Here is a 25,275-nt window from a genome sequence, read left to right on the forward strand (position 1 = left end):
TGCGCCAATTTCCAATGTAAATCGAATTTATGCTTGTGGGACTTAATCAATGCATGAATTAAAAACCCAAGGCTGACCCGCTGTTAACATGACTTAAGAAATAAAAGGAAACATGCCAGATCTATTAAAACTCAGAGATTTCAAAGGCAAACTGATATTTCTCTAATACACAGCAAGAATTCGGAGGTTGCAAATACCTCCGGGATTGAACAAATTTAATAAAAATACATAGAGATATATGAGTTCCGCGCATAATCCAATCAGTCCAAATCCTTGTTCAATCATTCAAAACATACATATATACTCCTCCATCCTAACTATCAGATCCTTAAACACAGGATCAAATCTGCCTATTTTCATACAATACCAAATCTGAGTAATATCCTCCTCAAAGCTCTCAACTTAAAACAAAACTACTCTAATTAATTACAAAATCATTCAACCCTACATTCTAGCTCAAAATCCTATCTAGAAAGCTGGTAAATTGACAGCTAAAGGATCCCACTCCTTTGCTTGTAACATTTTTTTTGTATTTTTGGAATAAGTTTGAAGCCTTTTGCCTCCAAGCCTCATGCTCCTGCATCACTTTTGGACCATTCAAACACAGTTTTATATTAATTCACATTAATATTTTAATTTACCTAAGTTTATACACTGAGGGACTCCATTAAAAATATTAATTATTTTAATATCTCCCAAAATGTTTAGAATCTACCCAAACCCTTTCTGGGTATTGGAGATCTCATTTGCCTTAGCCTCTCCACCAAATTTCATGGCTAGAACTCATCCGATGCTACCCCAAATCAACACTCCCTCTTAGCGAGGACTGTGCTCTAGCAATACTCCTTACTGAGTATTACTCTGATCATCCGACATCAGTCCCTGATGCTAGCCCTGCTGCCCATAGCACCGCCACTGCTAACTACTGCACTGCAACTTAGTTACTGAGAAGTAACTGATCTCCCAACTCTGACATTACTGTCAGGCTAGAGACACTCCTGATGCTGAAGCTCCCTCTGTCGCTGACAAGTGCTCCCTCTTTGACCTCTGCGCTGTTGCAACAACTCCCTGCATCTATCACTGTTGCACACCTCTCTGTGCCATCCTGCATTGGTGCAACACTCCCCTGCCTCTCGCGCTATTGCAGCCTGCTAGCCTCGCGCTGTCCTAGGAATCCTGCACTGTAGCTCTCTCTGCCACTACATCCTCATCTGTCTCTACCGACATTCGTTAGCCCTGCTACTACTCTTCGGGGCTCCCGTAGCCAGGTATAATCCAAGAGGTTGGGTACCTCGAGGGTCCTGCCCCTCATCTTTTGTAGTCCTCTTGACTACAGCTCGATGTCTCCTCACTTTTGCTCAAGTGGTGTGTGTGCACTCATGGCACAGTCATCGTCTGTCTCCACTTCCTTCTCTACCCCTGCTGGCGCTGCCTTGGTCTCGTAAGCCTCTCCCTTGTTCTTCTTCCTCGAACACTGGGTCGCATAATGACCCAACTCCCCACAGTGGAAGCATTTGACCTTGGAGAGGTCCTTCTTCCGCTTTTCTTGCTTACCCTTAGATGCTAGCAAAACATCCACCTCCTCCTTCTTGATTCTGATCCCCTTGCTGCTGCTTCCTGTCTTGGTCACCCTCTTGATTTCTTCTTAGCGAAGAGCCACCCACATTTCCTCCCAATCTGGAAGGGTTGCCCTGCCCAGTATGCTCTAGACAAACGCCTTCCAGTGTTCTGAGACTGCATTCAGGGTTGTTCTCACCATCAACTCTGGATCTGGTGTGGCCCCTATGGAAGTCAGCCAATCTCGGATCTCCTTCAATCGATCGAGGAAGGTGTCGATCTGTTCTCCCTTCTGCATCTGGTATGACCGCAACTAATTTTTTAGCAGAATCTTCCTCTACACGGAAGTATGCTGACACAACTTGGTCAGGGCCTCCCACATCTCCCGTGCCGTATTCTTCTTGGCAATATGTGGTACTATATGATCCTTGATCCCATCAAGAATGATACTCTTGGCCCTCGCCATTGCTTCCTCATACCTGCCATTGTCAATAGGGTCAACTAGGACCACTATCATCTTCAAGGCGAAGTGCTTGACACAATTTATGTCAAGTACGGATAAGATTCTGGCCTTCTAGACTACAAAGTCTAAGGCTCCGTCCAGTCTGTCCTAGTCTCTTACTTCGTGTAGTGCCATTTCGATGCTCTTCTACTTCCCTCTCGGAAGTTCTCGTTGTGACTCCCTCCGAGTCTCGATTTCCCTCCTGGAAATCCTTCTGTCGATGTCGAGATGCCCCCTACTCTGATCGTCTGTGTAACCCTTGGTAGCAACTCCCTCCTCCTTGGCCTTGCCCTGTTAAGTACTGTTTTGACAACAGTACCCCACCAGCTCCACTCTGCAACTTATCCACAACGTCTTAAACCCCAACAACCTGAAGGTGAGAGCTCCTAGGCTCTGCGCAGTCCCAGCACCGGCAAACTAGCTCCCTAAGCCAACTGCGTTAGCCTTCCCGGCCTCTGCGTTAGCCTGTCTTTGCCTCCCTCAGCCTCTGCGCAACCCCTTCTTAGCCCGAACTTGATGACGCAGGCACTACATCACCCCTTCCTTGCCGTTTTGCTGCTAGGAATAACTTCTGTCACTTTGGACAGCTGTTTTCTGCTGCTACTGCTCTGCTTGGCTGATGTCCTCAGTTCTTCTGTGATCTGTAACCACCCTCTGATACCATGTTGAAGTTTCTAAGTCTAACAGTTAGAAACCCTCCATGTACTTTATGATTTATTCCTTCCTACTTGTTTTGATTAATTAACAAGTTATTTACCATGTAAATACTTAAAATAAACACAAGTACATGCTTAACACATTACAGATCATCAACTGAAGGAAATAGAAACAAGCACACAAATGACACCGTTATTTTTGGACTAATGTTTGTTGAAAAGTGTGCAACAAGAAATTCTTGTTGAGATTGCAACAAGATGATGGAGCTTAGTGAAAAGAGTCGCCTTCACTAAGTGGGCCCGCAGGCTATTTTTGGCGCAAGTCTATTTTTAGACATATGGATCATGTCTATGTTTATGGATGATTGATCAAGTTGGGAAAAATAGATGGACTTCTATTTTTGATGAAAGTGTGAGTGATCAAAGTCTATTTTTAGACTGGCTGTCAAAAATAGAAAAGTCAAATATTATTATCTCACAATAATATTTGGACTATAAACTTGATCTTATTCTCTTGGAGCACTTCAGTTTGAGCTACAGAGGTGGCACATGCAGCTGTCAGAAGGAAATACACTTTTCTTATGAGTCAGTTGAGTTGTTGCATGCATGACTTCAGTTAGAACTCAAGTGAGTTGAGTTTAGTGGACTGGAGGTACAGTTGATGGAGTTGTGTTCAGTTTGACTTAGTTAAACTAGTTGTAGTTAGTCTAACTGCAGATAGACTAATGATGAGTTGTTAAACTAATTATTAACTCATAATACAACTAAAGAATACATCAGTTAACTCAGTTGCATGTCAGTGCATGTTCAGTTCAACAGGGACAAGTGGTAGAGAATCAGATTGCTATCAGTTGTGACTATAGTTGTGCATCAGATCTTGCACAATCAAGGGATTGAGTATGCCAATGAGTTTGCTCACGTATTTGGCCCACATTTTAGCCTTTGCTCACGTCCACAAAGAGTGAGTGACTATTTTGCAGGTGAAAAACGAGTTTGGGAAGCTATTCTCATCAGTTCTTGAGCAGGTATTGAGCAGTGGAGGTAGGCAAGCAGCGGGGAGATTTGGAGATCAAATCTGAGCTGTATTGTGTGTAACAGGTGGAGATACTTGTGAGAAGTATTATGCTTTGTATTGTTACATGATTCAATCAATATAATATACAGATAGTGTGGGGTTTTTAGCGAGATGCTTTCCCCGGGATACATACTGTGTTTATGAGTTTGATTGATGCTTCTATGTGCACCTGTGAATGTTTCTGCTTCTGTAAATTGATGATCAACGTAGAGGAGATTATGTATTATACATGTTCCGCTTATAATTGTATGATCGGGATAATCTCTGTGAATATGTGTTAAATTATTCAAAATTTCTACAATGTCCCTGGAAAAACCCAATGCGGGAAAATTGATGCAACTATCTGAGGGTTTGATTTATTAAGTAGTTTCAGAATACAATTTGGCTTCCAAATCCGGCTCACCCAACATAGAAAAATCTTGGCAGTAGTACCTCTCCTTCAGAGACAGATGCTCTGGTTGAAACCCCAGATAAACACTCCGACAACTCCTCATCTCCAATCTACCCCACGAAAAACCCCAATGTCAGCCTCTTCTGCCCTCTTTGTTAGCTTTCTCGGCAGTTCCGGCAGTTTCGACTATTCTTGATAGTTCCGGCTTCTGTCCTCTGCGTCAACTTTCCCAATAGTTTCGGCTGCTGCCCTTTGCGTCAGCTTTCCCGGCTGTTTCGGCTGTTCCCTGCAGTTCCGACTTCTGCCCTCTGCATCAGCTTTCCCGACTGTTCCCACTGTTCCCGGCAGTTCCGGCTTTTGCCCTCTGCGTCAGCTTTCCCGGTTGTTGCGCTGATCCTCCCGTCACTATCTCTGCCTGTCTGCTTCTGTATTCACTGCCCCTCAGCTGCAACTCCAAATCACTCTCTCAACTTTCTCAGCAAACCTGGCCCTAGAAAGTCGAAATCTTGATCTCTTGGTGTGTTCTCCAAGTTGCCCTCAAGCCTCCTCTTATACTTTTCTCGTTGACAAATCAATGGCCGAGATTAATTCCCTAATCAACGACTAAGATTAGATCTGGCTTGATCCATGACTTTTGGACCATTCTAACATAGTTTTATATTAATTCACATTAATATTTTAATTTCCCTAAGTTTAGACTTAGGGACTCCATTAAAAATATTAATTATTTTAATATCTCCCAAACTATTTAGAGTCTGCCCAAACCCTTTCTGGGTATTGGAGATCTCATGTGTCTTAGCCTCTCCACCAAATTTTGTGGCTAGAGCACATCCGATGCTACCCCAAATCAACAGTTGAAATAAATCATAAGAAGCCTTTTCTATTGCGTCTTGACCTTATGAATATATATCACCATCGAAAAATCTCAAAAGCCCAGGTGTTGAGCCTTCTTTTCTGGAGCTTTTCCTTGAGAGCATTTTGCTTCTTTGAAGCCTTGTACCATTATTGAACCTCTCTTTTGAATGAGCTCTAGTTTGATCACCTTGCACCTTAAACCCTAGAATATCTATCAAAGGTGATTATCTTTCCTACTGGAATTCCTCCCATCGGTGAAAATCCGTAAAGAGTAGGGGGTTTTGGTTGAGATGACATTGGGCCTCTACCCTATTGTTAGCACTTTGTCTAGCTCTTGTCTTGTAGGGTTTCCCTCTCCAAGGTCTACTAGATTTTGTGGTGACAAATACCATGTCCAATTTCATATGATGTCACACCAAGGACAAAGTGTCTTTTTATAAGATAAAGAAATAGAGATTGGAAGTTAAGTCCACAAAGTATCCATGTTGGTGAAGTGAGTGGGTTGTAATTCCTTCGTTTATAGGTCAATTAGTGTTCTAGAAAGAGGGCACTAGTATGGTAGAGAGAGATAACACAAGAATCCTTAGTGAAAGAGAGCAATAACCATACTCATAAGTGTGCCAAAGAGGAGATACACAACCATAGAAAACCACTCCAATAGCCAAAGAGAGTGCAACGTAGAGAAGTGCCCTCAATCTTGTGATTAAGAATGAATTATTTGAATGAATAATACAAATGAGAAGTGGTGTATTCTTACACCATCCAAGATATAGGGTGCTGACCTGAAGGTGTTTTGACTAGATTGGCCTTAGCCTAAAATATTGAAAAATACAGCAACAAATTGTTATAGAGGGGTAGGCATGTAGATATAATAAATACAATTAGGTTAGCTTGTGGCTTCAAGTGAAGATTAAACCATAAGTTTGACATCCCCCCTTAAGCTAAATAAGGGGGTACAAAGAAGACATCAAATCATCACAATATGCGCCTCATAGTGTGCAGATAGAAGTGATCATAGATTTCCATAATGGTTCCACATGAATCCAATGGGATCCTAGTTTAGTCGCAGTCTTACATCAAAGGGTTAGAGGTGGAAAAATGAGTGAAATAAGTGGGACTACAACCATGGAAAAAGGGCCTTAGATGGAGGAGGCTACAATAGTTACTTTAATGGCTTGCTAGAAAATCAACACAAGATCTAAGATATAAGAGGTTGGTGATGAACCGACCTATAGAACACTAATTTAGCGTGAGATGAAGAAACAACAACAAATCAACAAGATTTCTCTGGAAAGAGGGTACTAGTGTGCTAGAAAGAAAGACAGAGCACAAGAGTGCTTAGGGAAAGAGAGTGATAGCTATATTTTGTAAGTGTACCAAAAGAAAGAGATACAGAACCATAGCAGAAGCATTATAATCGCCAAAGAGAGCACAATATAAAGAAGGTACCCTTAGGCTTATGATTAGCAATGAATCACTTGAATGAATAATAAACATGAAGAGTGGTGTGTTTATAGTGTTTGCACTATGCATGAGGTACGATGCTAGTGCCAAGGGCATTTGACTAAGTCAACCTTATCCTAAAATAGCCAAAACAACAATATGGTAAAGTGTTACACAAAGGTAGGCATTTCGTGATAATAAATACAATAAGGTTGGTTTATGGCCTAAAGTGAAAATTAATCCCATAGGCATATGTCCATAATAAATACAATCAAGTTAATTTGTGGCCTGTTGTAGCGGCTGCAACACCCTCCAAAATTTTGGCCTGCATCCAATTTCAGAGCCTCCATTGGGTTTTTACTTGATGTTTGCAAGCACTCGGGCTCACCTCGTGGGCTCGTGTTGAGTCTTTGGACCCTCCTTGCTTGACCGTTCAACGGACAACTTTTTTGCATGTTGGTCATAATGTCACACTTGCAGCGATGTCATGGTCATGCACAAGGTCCTCGCTTTGTGTGTACGTGTTGTATTCGCTATGTAAACATCCGTCGCACTCACACACGAAGTTGTATGCACTGCCGCACAAGCGTCGTCGCGGTCATTCAACGATCTATCACAAGCGTCGCGCTTGTTGTTTGCACTGTTGATCAATCACACTGAGCATGTGTTGTCTTCATGGTTTGAGGCGTCTTGTCGTCGAGTCATGTTGAGTGTGTGTTCGCAAGGTCAAGTATGTTCAAGTTCACTCACTCACACACTTAGCCATTTATGCTGAGGTTCTGTTGACCGAATCATCCTCAATCAATCGGACCCTCACTGAGTTGCATTGCGCAGTTTCAACACTTAGTGAACATGTATTGTTGCCTAGAATTGCACAGATTGACGCTGTCCTCTTAGTAGCCTGCACTGCGCAATCCTGGAATTGATCGAATCGATTGTCACCCAGAACAACGCAAAAGTTTCTCAGCGAGCCATCTCAATCTGTGCTGCCTGCAAGTGAAACAACCAATCCTCCAGCTGGTCAACCAGAGAGTTTGACTGGGCATTGACCCTGGGACTCACTCCCCCAGAAAATTGCACAAAAGCTACAGACCTTGCCTGCTTGGCTGACTGAGGAAATTGCGCAGACAGGCCGAACAGACACCCAGTGTCTGTCCCTATCTCCCTCAAAAAATTGCGCAGTTTTCCTAGTCAGTTGACCCGCCGCTCACCTAGAAAACTGCACAACTTTCATGAGTAGTCCCTCAGCGGCCCAACAACCCGCTCATCTCAGAAATTGCGCAGAAGTGTTCAGCAGGTCAGGGTCCTAACAATTGCACAGTTTTTGTCACCAGCAATCCTGCAGCGCGTTGCCAGCTCCCTCCAGGAATTGCATAGTTTTTGCTGCCAAGCCTCTTGCAGCCCGTTGTCAGCTCCCTCCAGAATTGCACAATTTTCGCTGCCAAGCCCCTCTGCAGCCCGCTTCCAGCTCCCTCTAGGAATTGCGCAATTTTTGCTGCCAAGCTCTGCTGCTGCTTGAACTGCTTCCTCCCAGAAATTGCATAGATCTGCCCTCTAGCTGAGCTAGATCCTACGGATAGTCCCTGCTAATCTGGAATGCCCATCTCAGTCTCCCAGTGACTTCTGCGCAATTTTCGTTAGCAGTGCCAAGAGCCCGCATCCCAGCTTGAAACTTGCCTTGTATAGTTTCATAGCCTTGTCCTCTCTCCTGGTCACCTGCATCCGAAAGCGAACGACAATGAATCATGGTAGACTAGGAGGTTTATGGATTTGATGTCATCTCGTCATGAGTGATTGTAGATACAGGTACATGGATAAGACATGACACGATGACAAACATGATGAACAAGGAGAGCACAAGCAAGGAGATTTATTCGCAAACAAATGAACGGACGATGCATGTGAGGTGAATTTTTCGCGAATGGACGATGCATGTGAGGAGAATGTTCCGCGAACAGACGAACATGTGAAGCATGCCAAAGTATAAGCAAGCGAGTGACGTGCACATGCAACATCAAGCGAACACCAAGACCATCAAAGACTTTGCACAACTTGCCATGCGGAGGTGAAGCTGTGACACACCAAGAACACATCCATCGCTTAGCAGCACTGTAGCTTGACATGGACACTAGCAGCAACTTGAACATACCAGCACTGTCGTGTCGTGATTCATGTCGGCCACATCACTACTGTGGGCCACATACTATGTAAATCAATGAATGTAACGTGGAAGTCCAAGAGACCCACATGTCATACGAAGAGTCATGTAAAGCTGAAGAGTTAAATAAGTCAAACAGTCATGAGGGAAGTCGAACAGTCACAAGGGCCAGTTTTAGTATTGGCTATAAATACCCCCTCATTTGTACGTGCAAAAGACTTTTTCACCTTGGCTCCTCCCACATAGCCTTGAGAGTCTGTAGTCTTTTCTTTGAGGAGTGAGCAGTGGCTCCAACGGCCCTTTCATGGGGTTAGTGATGTATGGTGTACCAATGTGTCTTGGAACTTTCACTTAATTCAGAAGCCTGATAACAGGCCAACATGTTTTCACACATGTATTGTAACTGTTTGTGATACTAATCTTGAACACTTGTAATGCATGTTGCTTTAACCTGTGTTAAACAATTGAACTCTTTCGGTTGCTCTAATACATATATTTATGAAAATGTGTTGTATGAGTTGTTAACGCTGTCATGCCTGCGAGGGTGGCCTCACCGGACATCAGACAAAAACTTTTCCATAAACTTGTTATAACGACCGTCGCACTCGCGCGGACTGCTCCGCTGGGTGTTGTATGTGCTATCTTCTCTTGTGTGTTGTGATTACCACATCCGTGTGGATTGCTCCTCCGGAAGCTGTGCATGTCTTGTTTTGTTGTGTGTCTCTGACAGAGTTGGGACCTTTTCCCTTTCAACTGGAGACTCACTTCCACCCTCTCTCTCCACGGTGAAAGGACCTTGACACATGTAACAATAGCACTCACCAAGCACGCGAATCTCGCTGTTCAAAGACGAAGCAGACCACTCTCACGTGCTGACAAGCAAGATTTATGGCATATCTTTAAGATAATGGCAACCGGGCCATTGTACCGGATGGGACTCCACCAAATGTTGTGAGGTCTAGTTGGGACTTCATATGGGGGAGATCCGCTGAATGTTGGCGGGTCCAACATCGTCAACATAGCTTTATATAAGATGAAACCCATACGTCTATCCCTCATGATGTATAAATGAAGAGGTACATAAAAATAGTTCAGATTTTAGAGAAAGCAGGGGGAGGCCATTCACAAGGTCCACCCATGACTATATCCCATAGCCATAGCCATTAGTGAGCCACATAGGGCTTGATAAACTAAACTTAGTATATTCTATTAGTAGAAGATCAAAATCATTATTGTTTTTAATTGTAGGAATAAATTCATCTAGCATTGATGTATTGTTACCTGAGAAATTCTTTCTTGGGGATTTTTTTGTTTAATTCTTGAAAGAGCTCAAACATCTAGGCTTTTCTTGCAGTATTTTCCCTTTATGTTCCCATGTTATTAGGGTTGGAAAGGGTTCTATAATCTTCATTTATTGTAAGCACATCTGCTTGCTCATGTAATGTTATTCATAGGAGAAAGCAATGTTGGTTTAGGTGTTTATGTTAGTAATTGTAGTTACTGTTACTGTTTCAAAGACTAGTGAAATGTGTGTTAGCATTATTGTTTCAAAGAGTCGTCAAATGTGCTTGAGGTCCCAAAAAATACTGCCTATTTTGTACACATTCAATGTATCTTCGCTCACTTTTGGCTTTTGTAATATTACCCTTTTACAATATTTATTGTAAATATTCCATATCTCAATTGAAAATTCTTTTGCATTGGTTAAACTTTCAAGAAGTTAGATATTTATTGCACTGTTGTTTAATACTAAATATAATTTTGATGTAGTTTCCTGCTTTTACACAGAATGACAATAATATCCATGCCATTCCTTTAATATGCTTATCTTCCTAATTGCAGCTTGATGTATGGGGCTGAAGATCCATCAATTGCAGGGCTGGTTCTTGATAGTCCTTTTGCAAACTTAGTTGATCTGATGATGGAGCTGGTTGATGTGTACAAGATCCGCCTCCCAAAGTTCACTGTATGGATATAGCTTTTAACTTAATATTTCACAATTAGTTTCTTCCATATAACTCCATGTTCAATGGATCCTAAACTTGTGCTCGGGTTTTCTAGTTTCAAGTTTTCTTTTCATTATACAGTGTAGTATTTATTTGCAGATGGTTATATATTACACTGTTTTGTGAAACATGTGGAATTCATGGTGAACAATGATTAAAGTAAACCAATATACCTTTTTGGACCAATTTTACTTATGCTATGAATTACAATGCCTAGCTTGATTTTCGTTAAATCTCATACTTATATGAGAAGTTATATTCTGAATTACCTATGTGAAATCCTAAGGAGCCCTTGTGAAGTTTACTGTTTGATAACAAAAATCATAAAAGGATTTGGTGTCAGTGGTAGCCCAAGTTTTGTTACTAAGTTCATTTTGTCTTTTACTCTATTTTGTCATGTTATAACTTCAGTGTTGCAATAAAAGCATGTGACCTTGTAACTTAAACATGGAGAAATTTGAATTCGCGAATGACTTGACAAAGGTCAATGACTCAGAAAATCAAAATACTGTACAAAAAATTGATCATGACTTGAAAAAAGGTCAAAAAGGATTAGAAAATGCAGAATATTCAATTTTTTCATATAAAGTTTAAATGAAAACTAACAAGAACATCAAATAATCAACAAATATGATGAAAAGATACATATATACAATGAGGATATGAAATTTTGTAGAGTGTAGATTGCACATTATCTATCGATAGTTACAAAAAAAAAATACATCAAATAGTAATGTGTCTATGACCTACTAGTAAGGCCATCTATTCCTTCTACAAGCATAAATATTGGGTCCTGTTGCCATGAAATTTAGCAGGTCTTGGAGAGGGAACCCTACAAGGTTAAAGGTAAACCAAGCGCTAACAATGGGGTAGTGGCCCACTATCACCACATCCAAAAACCCCACTCTTTATGGACTTTCTCCGATGGGAGGAGTCCTGGTATGATAAGATCACCTATGAATGGTATTGTAAAGATGATAAATGAAGTGATCGGCTAGGATCTCGTAAGAAAGACTCATTTTTAGGCTCAAGACTTCACTTGGAAGAAATTCACTTTCTATGAGAAGGCCTAGAAAAATACGCACGAGACATAGGGTTTGATAAGTTAGGCGGGTGTTGGAATTCCCGAGAGTCAAGGCAAGGAGAAAAGGTTCCTTAAGATTAATTTTAACAAGGTCAAGGCTCATGAAACCTTCAAAGAAGTCCTCAAGTTGAGAGAAGAAAACTTGGGTTTCCCTCTTAGGGCAAACACCTAAGGAAAATGATTTTATGGATAAAATTGAAGTGGATGCCCACCAAAATGAGAGATCTTGTTGTTAGAAAATCAAAGGCAATAGAGATGATGATTGATTTTCTTTACTTGGTAATTACTTGTGATAGTTAACCTTCTTCTTTTGTTATTTATTGTTCTTTCTTCATCAAACAATTACACAAAACTATTCTTCCAAAATCACAAAGAAGCAAAGAGACCCATAAATTTAGGCTTTCAAGCCAGGGCAAAACCCCACAAAGGGGAAAACCCAACAATCCTCTTCTTATCGAATCAAGTCAAGATGAGATATCCAACCCAAGACCAAAGACTCCTTCAAAGGTTCCAAGTCAGCCCTCCTCCCATGTCAAAGTTAAATGAAGTCAACTTTCTTGAAACTGTAGTCAACCTTGTTCAAGATTCGGTCTAGTTTCCTGATTTGACTACAGAGTTTATATTAGCATTTTCTCTCTCCTTTCACTGGTTTGGCCGATCTGTTTTGGGCTGACTTTGACTATCTTGGAAGGTTGGATTTATCTGCTATTGACCGAGCTGCTTGGAGGACCTTTTGGAGCTGATTTGACCAATGTTGACTTTCTGGTTAGGGTTGAAGTTTAACTGTAGTTGCCTGCAGAATTTCACAGGGCTAGTTTGACTTTGTATTGGGCTATTCTATTTGACCTTTGTACTCTCTCTCTCTACTGAACTATTGAATAATAATAAGAAGATTTGATCAAAGGGTTTTCCCCACATTGAGGTTTTTCCCTAGTGTTCGCCAAATCTGGTGTCCTCTTGTCTTGGCTTGTCTTCTGCATTTGTTTTTTGTTCTATCTGCATTTAATGTCAATGTGATTAATGGTTAATGTGATTGCTACTGGAAATAATTGGAAATTCTTATTGGGCTGTTAAAAGAACATCGAAGTAAATTGTACTAAGCATAAAACATACCATTGTTATATAAAATTAACACTACTCTTAGTCAATTGGTTCATGGCATCCCCAATACGAAGTTAGATCATGAAGGTGTGTGCAAGGGATGCTCTTTGGGAAAGCAGACAAGAAAGCCATTTCCGAATAGTGAAACTAGGTCTAAAGAGATATTAGACCTCATCCATTATGATGTGTGTGGGCCCATGTCTGACAAATCACTTGGAGGTTATCTCTACTATGTAACATTCATTGATGACCATTATAGAAAGACCTAGCTCTATCTTCTCAAAACAAAAGGTGACATATTTGAAAAGTTCAAGGAGTTTAGGTCTGAAGTGGAAACCATAACTTAAAGAAAGATAAAAACTCTGAGGTCTGACAATTGTGGGGAATACACTTCTAAGGAATTGATTGCATATTGTAAGGAAGTAGGAATTAAGAGGGAGCTCATTGTTCCCTATTATCCCAAACAAAATTGATTGGCTGAAAGGAACAATAGGTCAATTGAAGAAGGCATTCGAACAATGCTCCTTGATCAAGACCTACCAAATTTCTTATGGGGAGAAGCAACAATGACAGCCGTGTACATTCAAAATAGAAGTTCTCATAGAAGTCTTAATAATATAACACTCGAAGAAGTGTTCACAGGAAAGAAGCCAAGTGTGGATCACCTCTGAATCTTTGGAAGTCTAGCATACATCCATGTTCCAAAGGAAAAGCGAAAGAAGTTATCACTTGGAGGTTATCTCTACTATGTAACATTCATTGATGACCATTCTAGAAAGACATGGCTCTACCTTCTCAAAACAAATGATGACGTATTTGAAAAGTTCAAGGAGTTTAGGTCTGAAAGGACAAGCGAAAGAAGTTGGATTCTACAAGTAGCAAGGGAATATTCGTTGGATATAGTCTCTTCTCAAAAGCATATAGAATCTACATTAAGGAAGGAAGACATATTGAAGTAAGCAGGGTTGTCATATTCGATGAAAATCAAGCCTACAAGAAATCAAAGGATATTCCTATTGATTCTGATGACAAAGAAGTTCCTATATTTGAAGAAGAAGATTATCATGAAAACCCTACTACAAATCAAGAAGACGAAGAAGGACCAAGTGAGCCTATTTAATTGGTGGTCATCCCAACCACAAGGAAAGGCCAAATTGGTTAAAAGCTACATTAGAAGATGTTGAAGGACATAAAGATGCGAAAGGAACCTTCAATGGAAGTAAGAGACCGAAAAGATATTCTGGTTATGTTGCATACATGACAAAGTTAATTGAAGCTGAACCATCTACATTCAAGGAAGTTGCTCATTGAGAGGTTTGGAAGAAAGCGATGCAGGAAGAATATCAGTCCATCATGAAGAATGGTGTTTTGGAAATCGTTCCTAGACCTAGTGACAAATCGGTTGTCACCTCCAAATGGATCTATAAGATCAAACATATTGTTGATGGAAGTATAGACAAGTACAAAGCAAGATTCCTTGCAAGGGGTTCCTCTCAAAAGGAAGGCATTGATTATGAAGAAACCTTTGCTCCCACAACAAGGTATACTACCATCAGATCTTTGGTTTTATTGGTTGCTACAATGGGTTGGAATATCCATCAAATGGATGTGAAGACCGCATTTATGAATGGGACCATTGATGAGGAAGTGTATATAGAACAACTCGAAGGCTTTGAAGTTAATAACAAGGACTCTCATGTTTGTAGACTTGAGAAGACCCAATATGGTTTGAAGCAAGCACCTAGGGCATGGTATGCAAGGATGGATGCATATCTACTTAGAATTGGGTTCGTAAAAGGTTTTGCTGACCCGAATCTCTACGTCAAGGTTGGGAATAATGAGCCCGTCATTATTCTACTATATGTGGATGATATATCCATCACAGTTGTGGAGCGAAGAATTCAAGAATGCAAGAAGTTGTTGGCAGCTTAATTTGAAATGAAGGATCTAGGACTGATGCACTATTATCTCTGTTTAGAAGTATGGCAAAGACCTAGGGAGATATATTTGGGGCAAGGAAAGTACATCATCAGGTTGTTGCAAAAATTCGGGATGATGGATTCCAAGCCAATGACTACTCCTATGATCACCAATCTCGAGAAGTTGAGGGGCGCTGACTCTAGTCTCGTGGATCCTACCTCCTATCGACAGTTGGTGGGTTCCCTAATGTATCTGGGAAATACTAGGCAAGATATATGTTTTGCAGTAAACATTCTTAGTCAGTTTCAGTTGGAGCCTTGTCATGATTAATGGATAGCTGGCAAACACATATTGAGGTATCTTTGTGGCACTATACATCACTACCTAAAATATGATAGTAAGGAAGTCAAGCTAATTGGCTTCACAGATTCTAATTGGGGTGGCAGTGAGCCTGATGGAAGGAACACTACCAGAGGATGTTTTAGTCTGGTAGCTGCTATGATCTCATGGATGTGTAGGAAGCAAGATCCCATTTCTTTAAGTAGTGCTGAGGCATAATATGTGGTTGCATGTGAAGTAGGAAAGGAGGTTGTTTGGTTAAGGAAGCTTTAGATAGATTTTTTCGAGAAGTCTTTGGGTCCTACTGTGATTAATTGCGACAATCAAAGTTGTATCAAGATGTTTGGAGATCCCGTGTTTCATGCTAGAATGAAGCATATCAACAATAAGTTCCACTTTATTAGGAACCTGGTGCAGGATGGGATCGTGAAGTTGGAGTATCTCTCGACATATGAACATGTAGCAGACATACTAACAAAGGCTCTTCTTAATAAGAAGTTTGAATATCTAAGGAACTTGCTTGGTTTAGTAGATATTGCTGATTGTATTGATGATAAGAGACTGGAAGAGATTTGTTGAGGCTTTACGAGTGAAGCATTGCCTAGAGGACATCTGGCCGACACTTTGTGTTGATATCTAGGTCCCAAAGTAGAGAGGGTGGCATGGGTTGTAGAGATCTGATTGTGTATATGCACTTAGGTCCCTGGGTTGGTGGTTAGCAAGTAAGCCTGATGGTACCTAGAGAGGCTGAAAGATTGAGTCCTTATTAATGTATTTGGGTCATCATGAAATGTACTTGTCAAAAGAATAAAGAAAATAATTTTTATTATTGTGCCAATGACTTATTAAAGCATGGGTTTCATGCTTGGGTCATCATTATATTAATCATAGTCCTCGACAACATACTCCTAGAATTAATATTGAGTCTATAGAGTCATTGTGCATTTAAATAGACCCTCCTTGGGCTTTTGAATCATGTAAAAAGGTTTACTATTGAGTCAAATATAATTTATGTAACCTCCACACCAAGTCGGCCTAGAAGAGATCAAATTAGCCTAAGGACACTAATTCGACCTCACTTGGAGCCTACAAATAGAAAGTCGAATTCATTTGGAGCAAATTATCTCAAGCTAGTTTGATATCTCTAAGGAAGGTGGAGAAGTGCGAAGTGGGTAAAAGGAAGCAAAAGGAAGTACGAGTTGAGTCAAGTCTAAGGATAAGAAGAAAATCGAAATTCTCAAGCTACTCTCTCTCTGTTTTGTGCCCTGGTTTGTGAGATCGTAGTCTTCCAAGTATTGCTGCTGCCAATTGTTGCTTGATGCTAGAAATTGCTGCATAATCGAAGTTGCTGGGAAGGAAGTGTTGTTGGAAAGGGGTCAAAGATCTGCAAGGTGGACTTGGTGTGGAGGGAAGGTTTGGTCTTTGTATAGGTCGAAGAGACTGAAAGAATACTATTGAAGGAAGGGAATTTGTGACTAGGTTTTCCCCTCGAGGGGGATTTTGCCCTGGCATAGTGCCTACATCTTGTGTCTCTTGTTTTGTGATCTTCATACACACATAATATGGTAATTGCTTGATGAAAGATAAGATAATAAAGAAGTAAAAGAAGCCAACATAACTCACAAGTAATTATCAAGAAAGAGGAATCAAACCCTAATCCACTTGCATTGTTTTCTCAACACTTTCTCAGTTGCGAAGTGTGGATCAACAAATGTTTAGTTCTTGTGGAGAAACAAACATAACACTGAGTGTTGATACTTGTTAAATCCTTGCTGGATAGAACCACACTGAATGAGGTATCAATGTGGATTTGGGGAACCTTGCTTGAATCAAAAGTTATTAAAGTGAATGATTGAGGGCCATTTTGGACAGCGAGCCAACCTATACAAATGGCTTTACCCTTGGAGTTGAGCTTCAATGATGATAAAACACAATTGTTAAATTAATAGAGGAAAATCTTCAATGAAATTGTTAAGTGCAAAGGTTTAACAACAGAAATGAAATGCTTGATTTCTGCTGTATGTTTTCTGGTTAAAATTCTATCCTCAGATGGTTTACATCATAATGGGTTGTTTTGCAGAATGGCAGAGTGTGATAGTGATGTTGGTTTCAGTTATGCTAGGATGGTTCAACAACTATATGTTGAAGCATCCTACAAGCATATTTGGGATCTTGGTATTGATATAAAAATTTTGGATTGCTTGAGGGAAAGCAATCTCGGGAAGGGAGGACTGTAATGTCCCTTGTGAAATTTCTAGCTACCTAGAAGGTTCTTAAAGAGAATTAAAAAATAAAAATTTAAATTCAAGAGAGACAGAGACATGGCGGAAAAGGCATTAAGCCTCAATGTATTGTTTTGTATTTACAAATAATGAGAATGATACAATATAAATACATCAAGATTATGTCTCAAGATAGTTCATCTATCTTGGACACACAATCTCTTTGGTTGAGTGAATATCTCAACCATACACCAATCTAGGAGGCTAACTAGTTCGAGAGAATCTCTCAACCATTTAGATCTCAACAAACTCCCAAGTATGAGGAGCAGTCTCATTCTAGAATCAAAGACAAGTGGAAATTATTCCAAGTTTAATAATTTATTATTTTGGACTTTATTGATTGTTTTATGTGAGTATGAGGCTAACATTGTCCCCCCTCAATCATAAGTCCAAAGTAAGAACTTGGTACCATCCCCAAGTTTTCATGTTGAAACTGTTGAGCTCAATGTTGATAATTTTGCCCAAATATTGGCGATATTCGGAAATATCACGATATTTTTAGCAAGTTGATATTTCTGAAATATCGCTGATATTTCGGCAAAATATTGCGTGATAACCGTAAAAGTCGTTGGGCAGGCTAGGCCACGGATAGAAAAAGCCATTGTGGTCATTTCATTTGCTCATTTTGGTTTCGGAGTCTTGGAGAAGGAAGGGGAAGAGGTTTATGGTGGTCGTCAAGGAGGAATTGAGGATGAAACAACCATTATCACCACCAACTAAGAATTTTTTGTGGATCAAAGATTGAAGAACAGTGAGACAAACTTCATTTCTTCCATTAATAGGTATGTTTTTGAAAACCCCTATGTAAATGGATTTTTTCATAGATTTAGAGTTATGCTTGCTTGCCTCTTTTCTTGCCAACATTTTGCTTTTTTTTTTTTTTTTCCCATTTGCTATGGTTTTCAGGCCCATGCGCCAACACAAGGGTTTTCTCCATATTTGGACAACAAGCTTCGTTTTTTTTAACTTTTGTATGCACCCTCTTATTGCCATTTTTCATTCACATTGCAAATAATATAGTCAAAAAATATTTTTTAAAATGAGGTAGTTATTACTTGTTATTTTTTGTGTATGGGTATTTAATGCCAATTTTTTGATTTTTTGGTGCCCTAGGTTTGAATTTGTTCACTACAAATATGCCAAAAACCTTGGACCCATTTTGGGAGTATGGGGAGCCTGATGGTGGGACAAATCGGGCATATCTATCATGCAAATTGTGTGGGACCAAGATGACAGGAGGGGTTACACGATTGAAATACCATCTGGCTAGACTCCCTGGACATGATGTTGGGCTTTGTACAGTTTCTAGTGCGGAGCTTATACAAAAATCTCTTGAAGCAATTGATGAAAAAGACAGAAAGAAGGAAGAGGCAGAAAGAAACAAGGTTGAACATGCAGGTAGATCTTTTAGGATATTTTCTTTTGATTTTGAGGTTGAGGGTAGTGGGAGGGGCTCCATAGCGTCACCTACTAGTGCTAATGTTATTGGGAGTGGGAGGTCATCTTTTTTTGTTCCACGAACAAGACATGGAGCACAACCTTCCATAAAATCAGTTGTTAAAAAAAGGGAGAAGCAAGAAGCAGATAGAGTTATGGGGAGTTGTCTTTTCTGGAGCGACTTACCTCTCAACATCACCAAAACCAATCCATTTTTGAAGCTGTTGTGTGCTGCTATTGCTGTTGTGGGTCTAGGGTACAAAAGTGTTACATATGAGGAGTTGCGGGGTCAGTCATTCAAGCAGAAAAGCATGACATCGACTCTAGATTGGTGGAGTTGAAACAAACATGGGAAGTGTCTAGATGCACATTGATGTCTGATGGTTGGATAGATAGGAAGGGTAGGACCCTTCTAAATTCTTGTTACATTGCCTTAAAGGTACCATGTTTATTAAATCAATGGATGCATTAGCATGTATAAAAGATGCAACAATGATATATGAGTTCTTAAATGGGTTCATCCGGGAGATTGGTGTGCAGAATGTGGTGCAAGTTATAACAGATAAAGAAGCTAATTATGTTTTTGCCGACAGGATGCTTATGGAGAGGCACCACACATTGTTCTGGACTCCTTGTGCAACACATTGTATCGATTCTCTGCTTGAGGATATGGGGAAACTCTCCTTCATCAAGGAGGTGATTCATATGGCTAGGAGCGTCCCCAAGTTTATATATAACCATGCTTTTGTTGTTAGCCTCATGAGGAGATACACTAGAAACAAGGAGTTGCGACGTCCTGCAATCACACATTTTGGCACTCATGCTCGCTTGCTTTTAACACTTGCTTGATTTTTCGAACTCGCTTGCTTGAACTTGTTTGTTTAAACTTGCTTTCTTGAATTTCACGCTCGCTTGATCTTAGAGTTGTGCTTTGCTTTGCTTCGCTCACTTGGTTTGACAAGTTTAGGGTATCAGCTACCACTGAAAATGCACCCAAGTTAATGATTTTACAATGTAATGAGTGGATGATAAGTTCAAATGTCTTCTACCAATTATGACTTTAATGATTCAAGGCTTGGGTGTTGAGTTCAACCGAGAATGCACTCGATACAACTCAAAATACCAAAATTTGATGCAACATTCAACATATACCAAACTAAAATTCTGACATTTCAAGACTCGTGAGCAATGCTATATGACCTTGACACTAATTTGTTTTAAAAGAACTCCATCCGAAATACTTGACACAGATTCAAACTTCACTCAACTCACTTTACAAATAAGTGATTACACTAACTCCCTCTCTTAAGTTAACACTGTTCATGCATAAGCTGATGCAGTAATTGATGTACTAAAGTTTTTCATTGATCTCCATAAACGAGTGTATAACTTGACACCGAATACAACAAATTTTTTTCTCTAAAGAGTGAAGTTTTCAAGTCTTTGACCTTGACTTCTTGATGCTTCCATCGTCCGTGGACACTGTTATACTTGAACATATAAATCATATAATCGGTGGAAATGAACAGGACATTCACTGCCACAAGCTCAATATCATCGCACATCGAAAAATCCATCGTACATTGCCAAATAAAAGGTCAAGAAAACAGACGAAAATAGAGAAAACCACCAACGCAGAAACACCTGTTAAATCTCTGTCGAGTAACAACCATTGATTCTGATCTTGATCTTCCCAGTAGAACCCATTGTTAGATACATAACTTGAGAGCTGAAATATTTTAGAAACAAGAGAGAGTTGATATATAGTTTGGGCCATATCTACAAGCATCGCTTCGATGCAAAATAGTCAGTTGGCTTCTTTGTTGAAGAATCTAGGGAATTCAAGTTAATATGATTCTTCTTGTCGATGATAACTATTTGTGAAGTACTTTTAACTTTTCTTATTAGCACAATCTTTGCTTATTATTATTATTAGAGTGTGTCTTTTCATTTCATCAAATAGTTACCAAAACAAAAGAGACAAGAACACAAGATGTTGGCTTTTTTCCAGGGCCAAAACCTCTCACGCTTTGAGAGGAAAACCCGCACAAAATTCTTCTTATAAAGATTCCAATTGATGAATACAAAGACCATGACCCTTGACCTATTTAGCCATTCCAAGGCCAAGACACCAATCCTCTTCTTTGTCACTGCTGAGATCATCATCATTGTTGCACCACTGAGGCCATCACTAAATCTTCATTACTGCTGCAACACCATTGCTGCACCTTCATCGAGGTCTTCATCATAACAACTAGATCATTGTTGCTGCACCATTGCTGCTCCTTCACTAAGATCTTCACCTTGTGACTATGTCTCCTTCAAGATTGAGATCATAACTATGCTAAGATCATGACTGCACCTTGAAGTATGTCAAGACTGTGTGTGCTATACCGAGATCATAATTGAGATCTTGACTGCATCTGGAGGTATGCTGAGACAGTGTTCTCTCCCTGCACCGAGATCATCCTTGTCACAACTATGCCAAGACTGTACCTCTGTGGTACCCATCTGAAAGTGTCTCACTGTTTTTGCCATCTGAAATTTCAGAGGTGTATATGCGAAGATCTCAGGCCTGTACCCATCCAAAAATCTCAGACTTTCTCTGTTGTACCCATCCAAAGTGACTTACTGTTTTGCCATCCGAAATTTCAGGGACATATGCGAAGATCTCACTGTAATTACCACCGAGATTTCAGAGGTATGCCGAGATCCTGAACCTTCCCTTTTGCGCAGACCCTAGCTGGGTATATATAGTGGTTTGTCCTCCATATTTAGCCGACATGAACCAATGAAGAGATGTGTCACCTTATTTGAGCTGACATGACTGCTTTTTATTCATTTAATTCCTTTTGCAGGCCGACATTAAGAGGATTGTGCTTGTCTTTTTGGAGGGATTTTCTAGACACTAGGTTGACTCATATATATTTTACATATGCTCAAGAAGAACTCTTCATACATGACATTGACTCTTTGACTCAATAATAAATCCTAAGGCTCCCAATGGGAGCAACTACTAAATAAACCTCTTGCTCATGAAACCCATGTAGCAAGGCATACAAAAATAATTTTATTTCTTTTATTTCATCATTTACAAAGATCATGTCATTATGAAGACCGAACCTACTTACACTTTCTTCCAACATTCTCCAGACGCATTGACGCAGGGTTCTAAAGCTCATTATGTTCTCTGGCTTCTGTGTGCTATTGACAAGAGTTCTAAATTTGTTAGACCTGAATGCAAGCTCCAATGTTTGCACTTCTCTTGAGACAATGAAACCGTTGCTTCACTGCAAGGACCTACTCATTCTGTCACCTGATTATTCATCGAGAATATTGCACATGAAAGATTTTGGCTAATTAAAGTTAAAGCAATGATGCCTATGTTGAAGACATCTTTCGAAATGGTTACCCCACCAGAGTGTATTGAACAAAGAAGGAAATGAATCTCTGGACACATACCTGTTCTCTACTTTAAATCTGAAAAAACAGGCAGACTTAGTATCTGTCTTTGAGTTTTTGCATACTTGCAGTCATCATGCTCAAACAGTTTTGGTTCATTGGCTTTCAGACCAAGCAGAATTCGATCTGGGTTGTCATCAATTGGCGTAGATCTGGTCGTTTCTTTGACAAGAACTTAATGCTCTTTGACTTCCATGCTGCAGGTATTCCACGCAGGTTCTATGCTCTTCTTTACAAAAATCTTGAGATCCAAAACTTAAATGCCTAGACTCTCTGGATGTCTGTGACTCTAGGGGCTGTTGATTTGATTCATTACCCCAACCATAACTTGGCAGAAGAGCACACTCCAATCAAACCTTCGGAGCAGTTCAGCGAATGGCGATTGTTGGACAACGATTCTAGTGGCAACACTCTTTTGGTCAACGTTGTCACAAATACCAGGACGACCTATGAGTGCTGGTTAGAAGAAAAACTGAGGCAAGATGCCACACGAATTCGCAGGCTGGAGCAACAGATCGAGAGGAGACTCAGATTGAACAAACTTGGCAGGTACCTTTGATGGCAAATCTGCTACACTAAATAGGCCCAGTTCTCTATCGATCCATGTCTGGCTCTCCTCCAAGAGTGTCAGTGACTTTCACAACTGCTCTCAATGTACATGCAAAATTGCTGATGGTAGGGTTCACCAACATTGTAACAATAGTCTCACCACAGAAGTCTGGCATTGATCATGATCTTCCACAGGGATTAACAAATTTTCCACGCTGTTGGTCACTCCAATGCTTGGAAATTCAACATCTCTTGATGGACATCTTCTTGTTATAACTCAACTCCAATAATCACATTGCATGGGCGAAAGAACAACCACATGCAAGCACTCTGGTCCACTCAGCCAACGCTGCAATTCTTGGACTTCCAGGAATACAAGCAGAAACAAATTTAACAATTTCAGCGCACGCTTGTGGATGGTGCCTTCAGCACCAAAGTGCCTTCTAACCACCACCCTTCAATCCATTGTCCTGTGATATAATAGCCAATGGTGTGGACTTCTCGTGCGCAGGTAGCAGAATCTTGCAGACTTCACACACACAATCACAAATTAACAGCTCATATTCTCTTCTCTTTAATATCCAACATAGGCCTCCAGTAGCTAGGGTTCCACAGAGTTTTCGAGAATCAACTAATGCCTATCGAAGACTGTGCCTTCATTCGCATCTAGCTCGAACACTGGATGGGTCCGATATAAGCACACAATTCAAACAAACAAACCAAATGAAAATCGATTCAATGCACAGTTCTTCAAGTTCCTCGTAGTATGAAATGAATTCACATATATTGATAATCCTTTGCTCCTCCCATAATCAGCTCATGTCTTCCAACAAGCGTTGCCTTGCACCATCGGGTTCATGAGATGGAAAAATAGTAACTAGTAATGTACCTCGATCGAAAGGTAGCTCGAATTTTGAGTAAAGAACGAGCGTGAAATCACAACAAATTGAGGGAAATAGAGTTTCAATTCGGGAGTACGAGGTTTCAATAAATGTAAATGCCGCAGTAGAGAAGAAAGTCACTTCTTCTTATTATCACACTCAAAATACAAATGGCGAACGAGTGCCTTTCATGTCGAGTTCACCAGATTGAAACCAGATCTCACGAAGGTAGGACCGACCTATTCCCAGACAAATAAAATTCGTCTCAAGATCGCCTAGGAAAATTACAGCAAGGATCGCACACGATCAAATCTAGTAGCACAGAGAAAATACAGAAACAAAAGACTAACTGTACAGAAAGCTAGAGCTCCTTTGAGCACATGTTTGGATGCACACGCTAAGACAACTCCCACTAACTTATCTTGGTTCAGCGCGGGTTCTACTATATGCTTGATTGTGGCATCACAAGGTCGCACACTTTATTCCATGCATACAAAAAATATTCGACTCTCAAACCCTTAAGCTCATATCTCGCTCTGATACCAATTAAAGAGAATTAAAAAATAAAAACTTAAATTTTGAGAGCCAGAGACATGGCAGAAAAAGCATTAAGCCTCAATGTATTGTCTTGTATTTACGAATAATGAGAATGATACAATGTAAAAACATCAAGATGATGTCTCAAGATAGTTCATTTATCTTGGACACAATCTCTGTGGTTGAGTGAATATCTCAACCACACACCAATCTAGGAGGCTAACTAGTTGGAGAGAATCTCTCAACCAACTAGACCTCAACAAACTCCCAAGTATGAGGTACAGTCTCATTCTAGAATCAAAGACAAGTAGAAATTATTCCAAGTTTAATAATTTATTATTTTGGACTTTATTGATTGTTTTATGTGAGTACAAGGCTAATAGTTCTATTAACCCAGTTAATTATTTCCTATTACTTTTTCATGAAAAAATAATTCTTTTGCTGAAAGTAATCAATAAGACACATGTACATCACCATTCGCAATAAATTACACGAAAACCAATCACACAATTGACACAAGTATTGCTGGACGAATGCCCTTGGAAAGACCCCAATGTGGAGAAAACTAGTTTTCAGATCTGAGGGTTTATATTAGTATCTTCAACATGTGAAAATTCTATCACTGCAGCAACTGATTTACTTTTCCTACTTATTTCATCATAAGTTATTCATGAAATTACTTCAACAAACATTAAAATAGATACTGTTGCAGATATCACATCGTAATACAGAAACAAAGATATGCACACATTGACACAATTATTTTGGACTAATGTCCCTAGAAAAACCCAATGTGGGAAAATCGGTGCAAAAAGGGAGGATTTTAATATTCAACAATTTTCATGTACAACAAGGTGCCAAAATGGCTTACCCACAGATAGACAAACGTCCAACACTTTACTAAACCCAACGTAGGCCCTACTGACCTCTGCTATAGCTTGAAGCCCTCTTCGTCAGCCCACTGAGGCTCTGCGCAGCCTCTCTGGGCTTCTACGTCACCCCTGCAGCCTTTGCGTGGATGAAGCAGGCTCTTCTGGCTT

General features: G+C 40.1%; 1 protein-coding gene across 4 annotated transcripts in view; it reads left to right on the forward strand.

The window, feature by feature from the left end:
* The window catches only part of LOC149230853 (uncharacterized), a 404,135-nt gene that overhangs the window by 196,983 nt on the left and 181,877 nt on the right, over nt 1–25,275 (forward strand). For all 4 annotated transcript variants that reach the window (XM_089379080.1, XM_089379081.1, XM_089379082.1 and 1 more), the window contains one exon: nt 10,480–10,603. In XM_089379080.1, the coding sequence (XP_089235206.1) occupies nt 10,480–10,603 (124 nt within the window). The remainder of the gene's footprint in view (nt 1–10,479; nt 10,604–25,275) is intronic.

Source organism: Pinus tabuliformis, chromosome J (genome assembly GCF_031772625.1).
Source record: "Pinus tabuliformis cultivar Carrire ecotype Pingquan chromosome J, CPIR1, whole genome shotgun sequence".
Classification (NCBI taxonomy): domain Eukaryota; kingdom Viridiplantae; phylum Streptophyta; class Pinopsida; order Pinales; family Pinaceae; genus Pinus; species Pinus tabuliformis.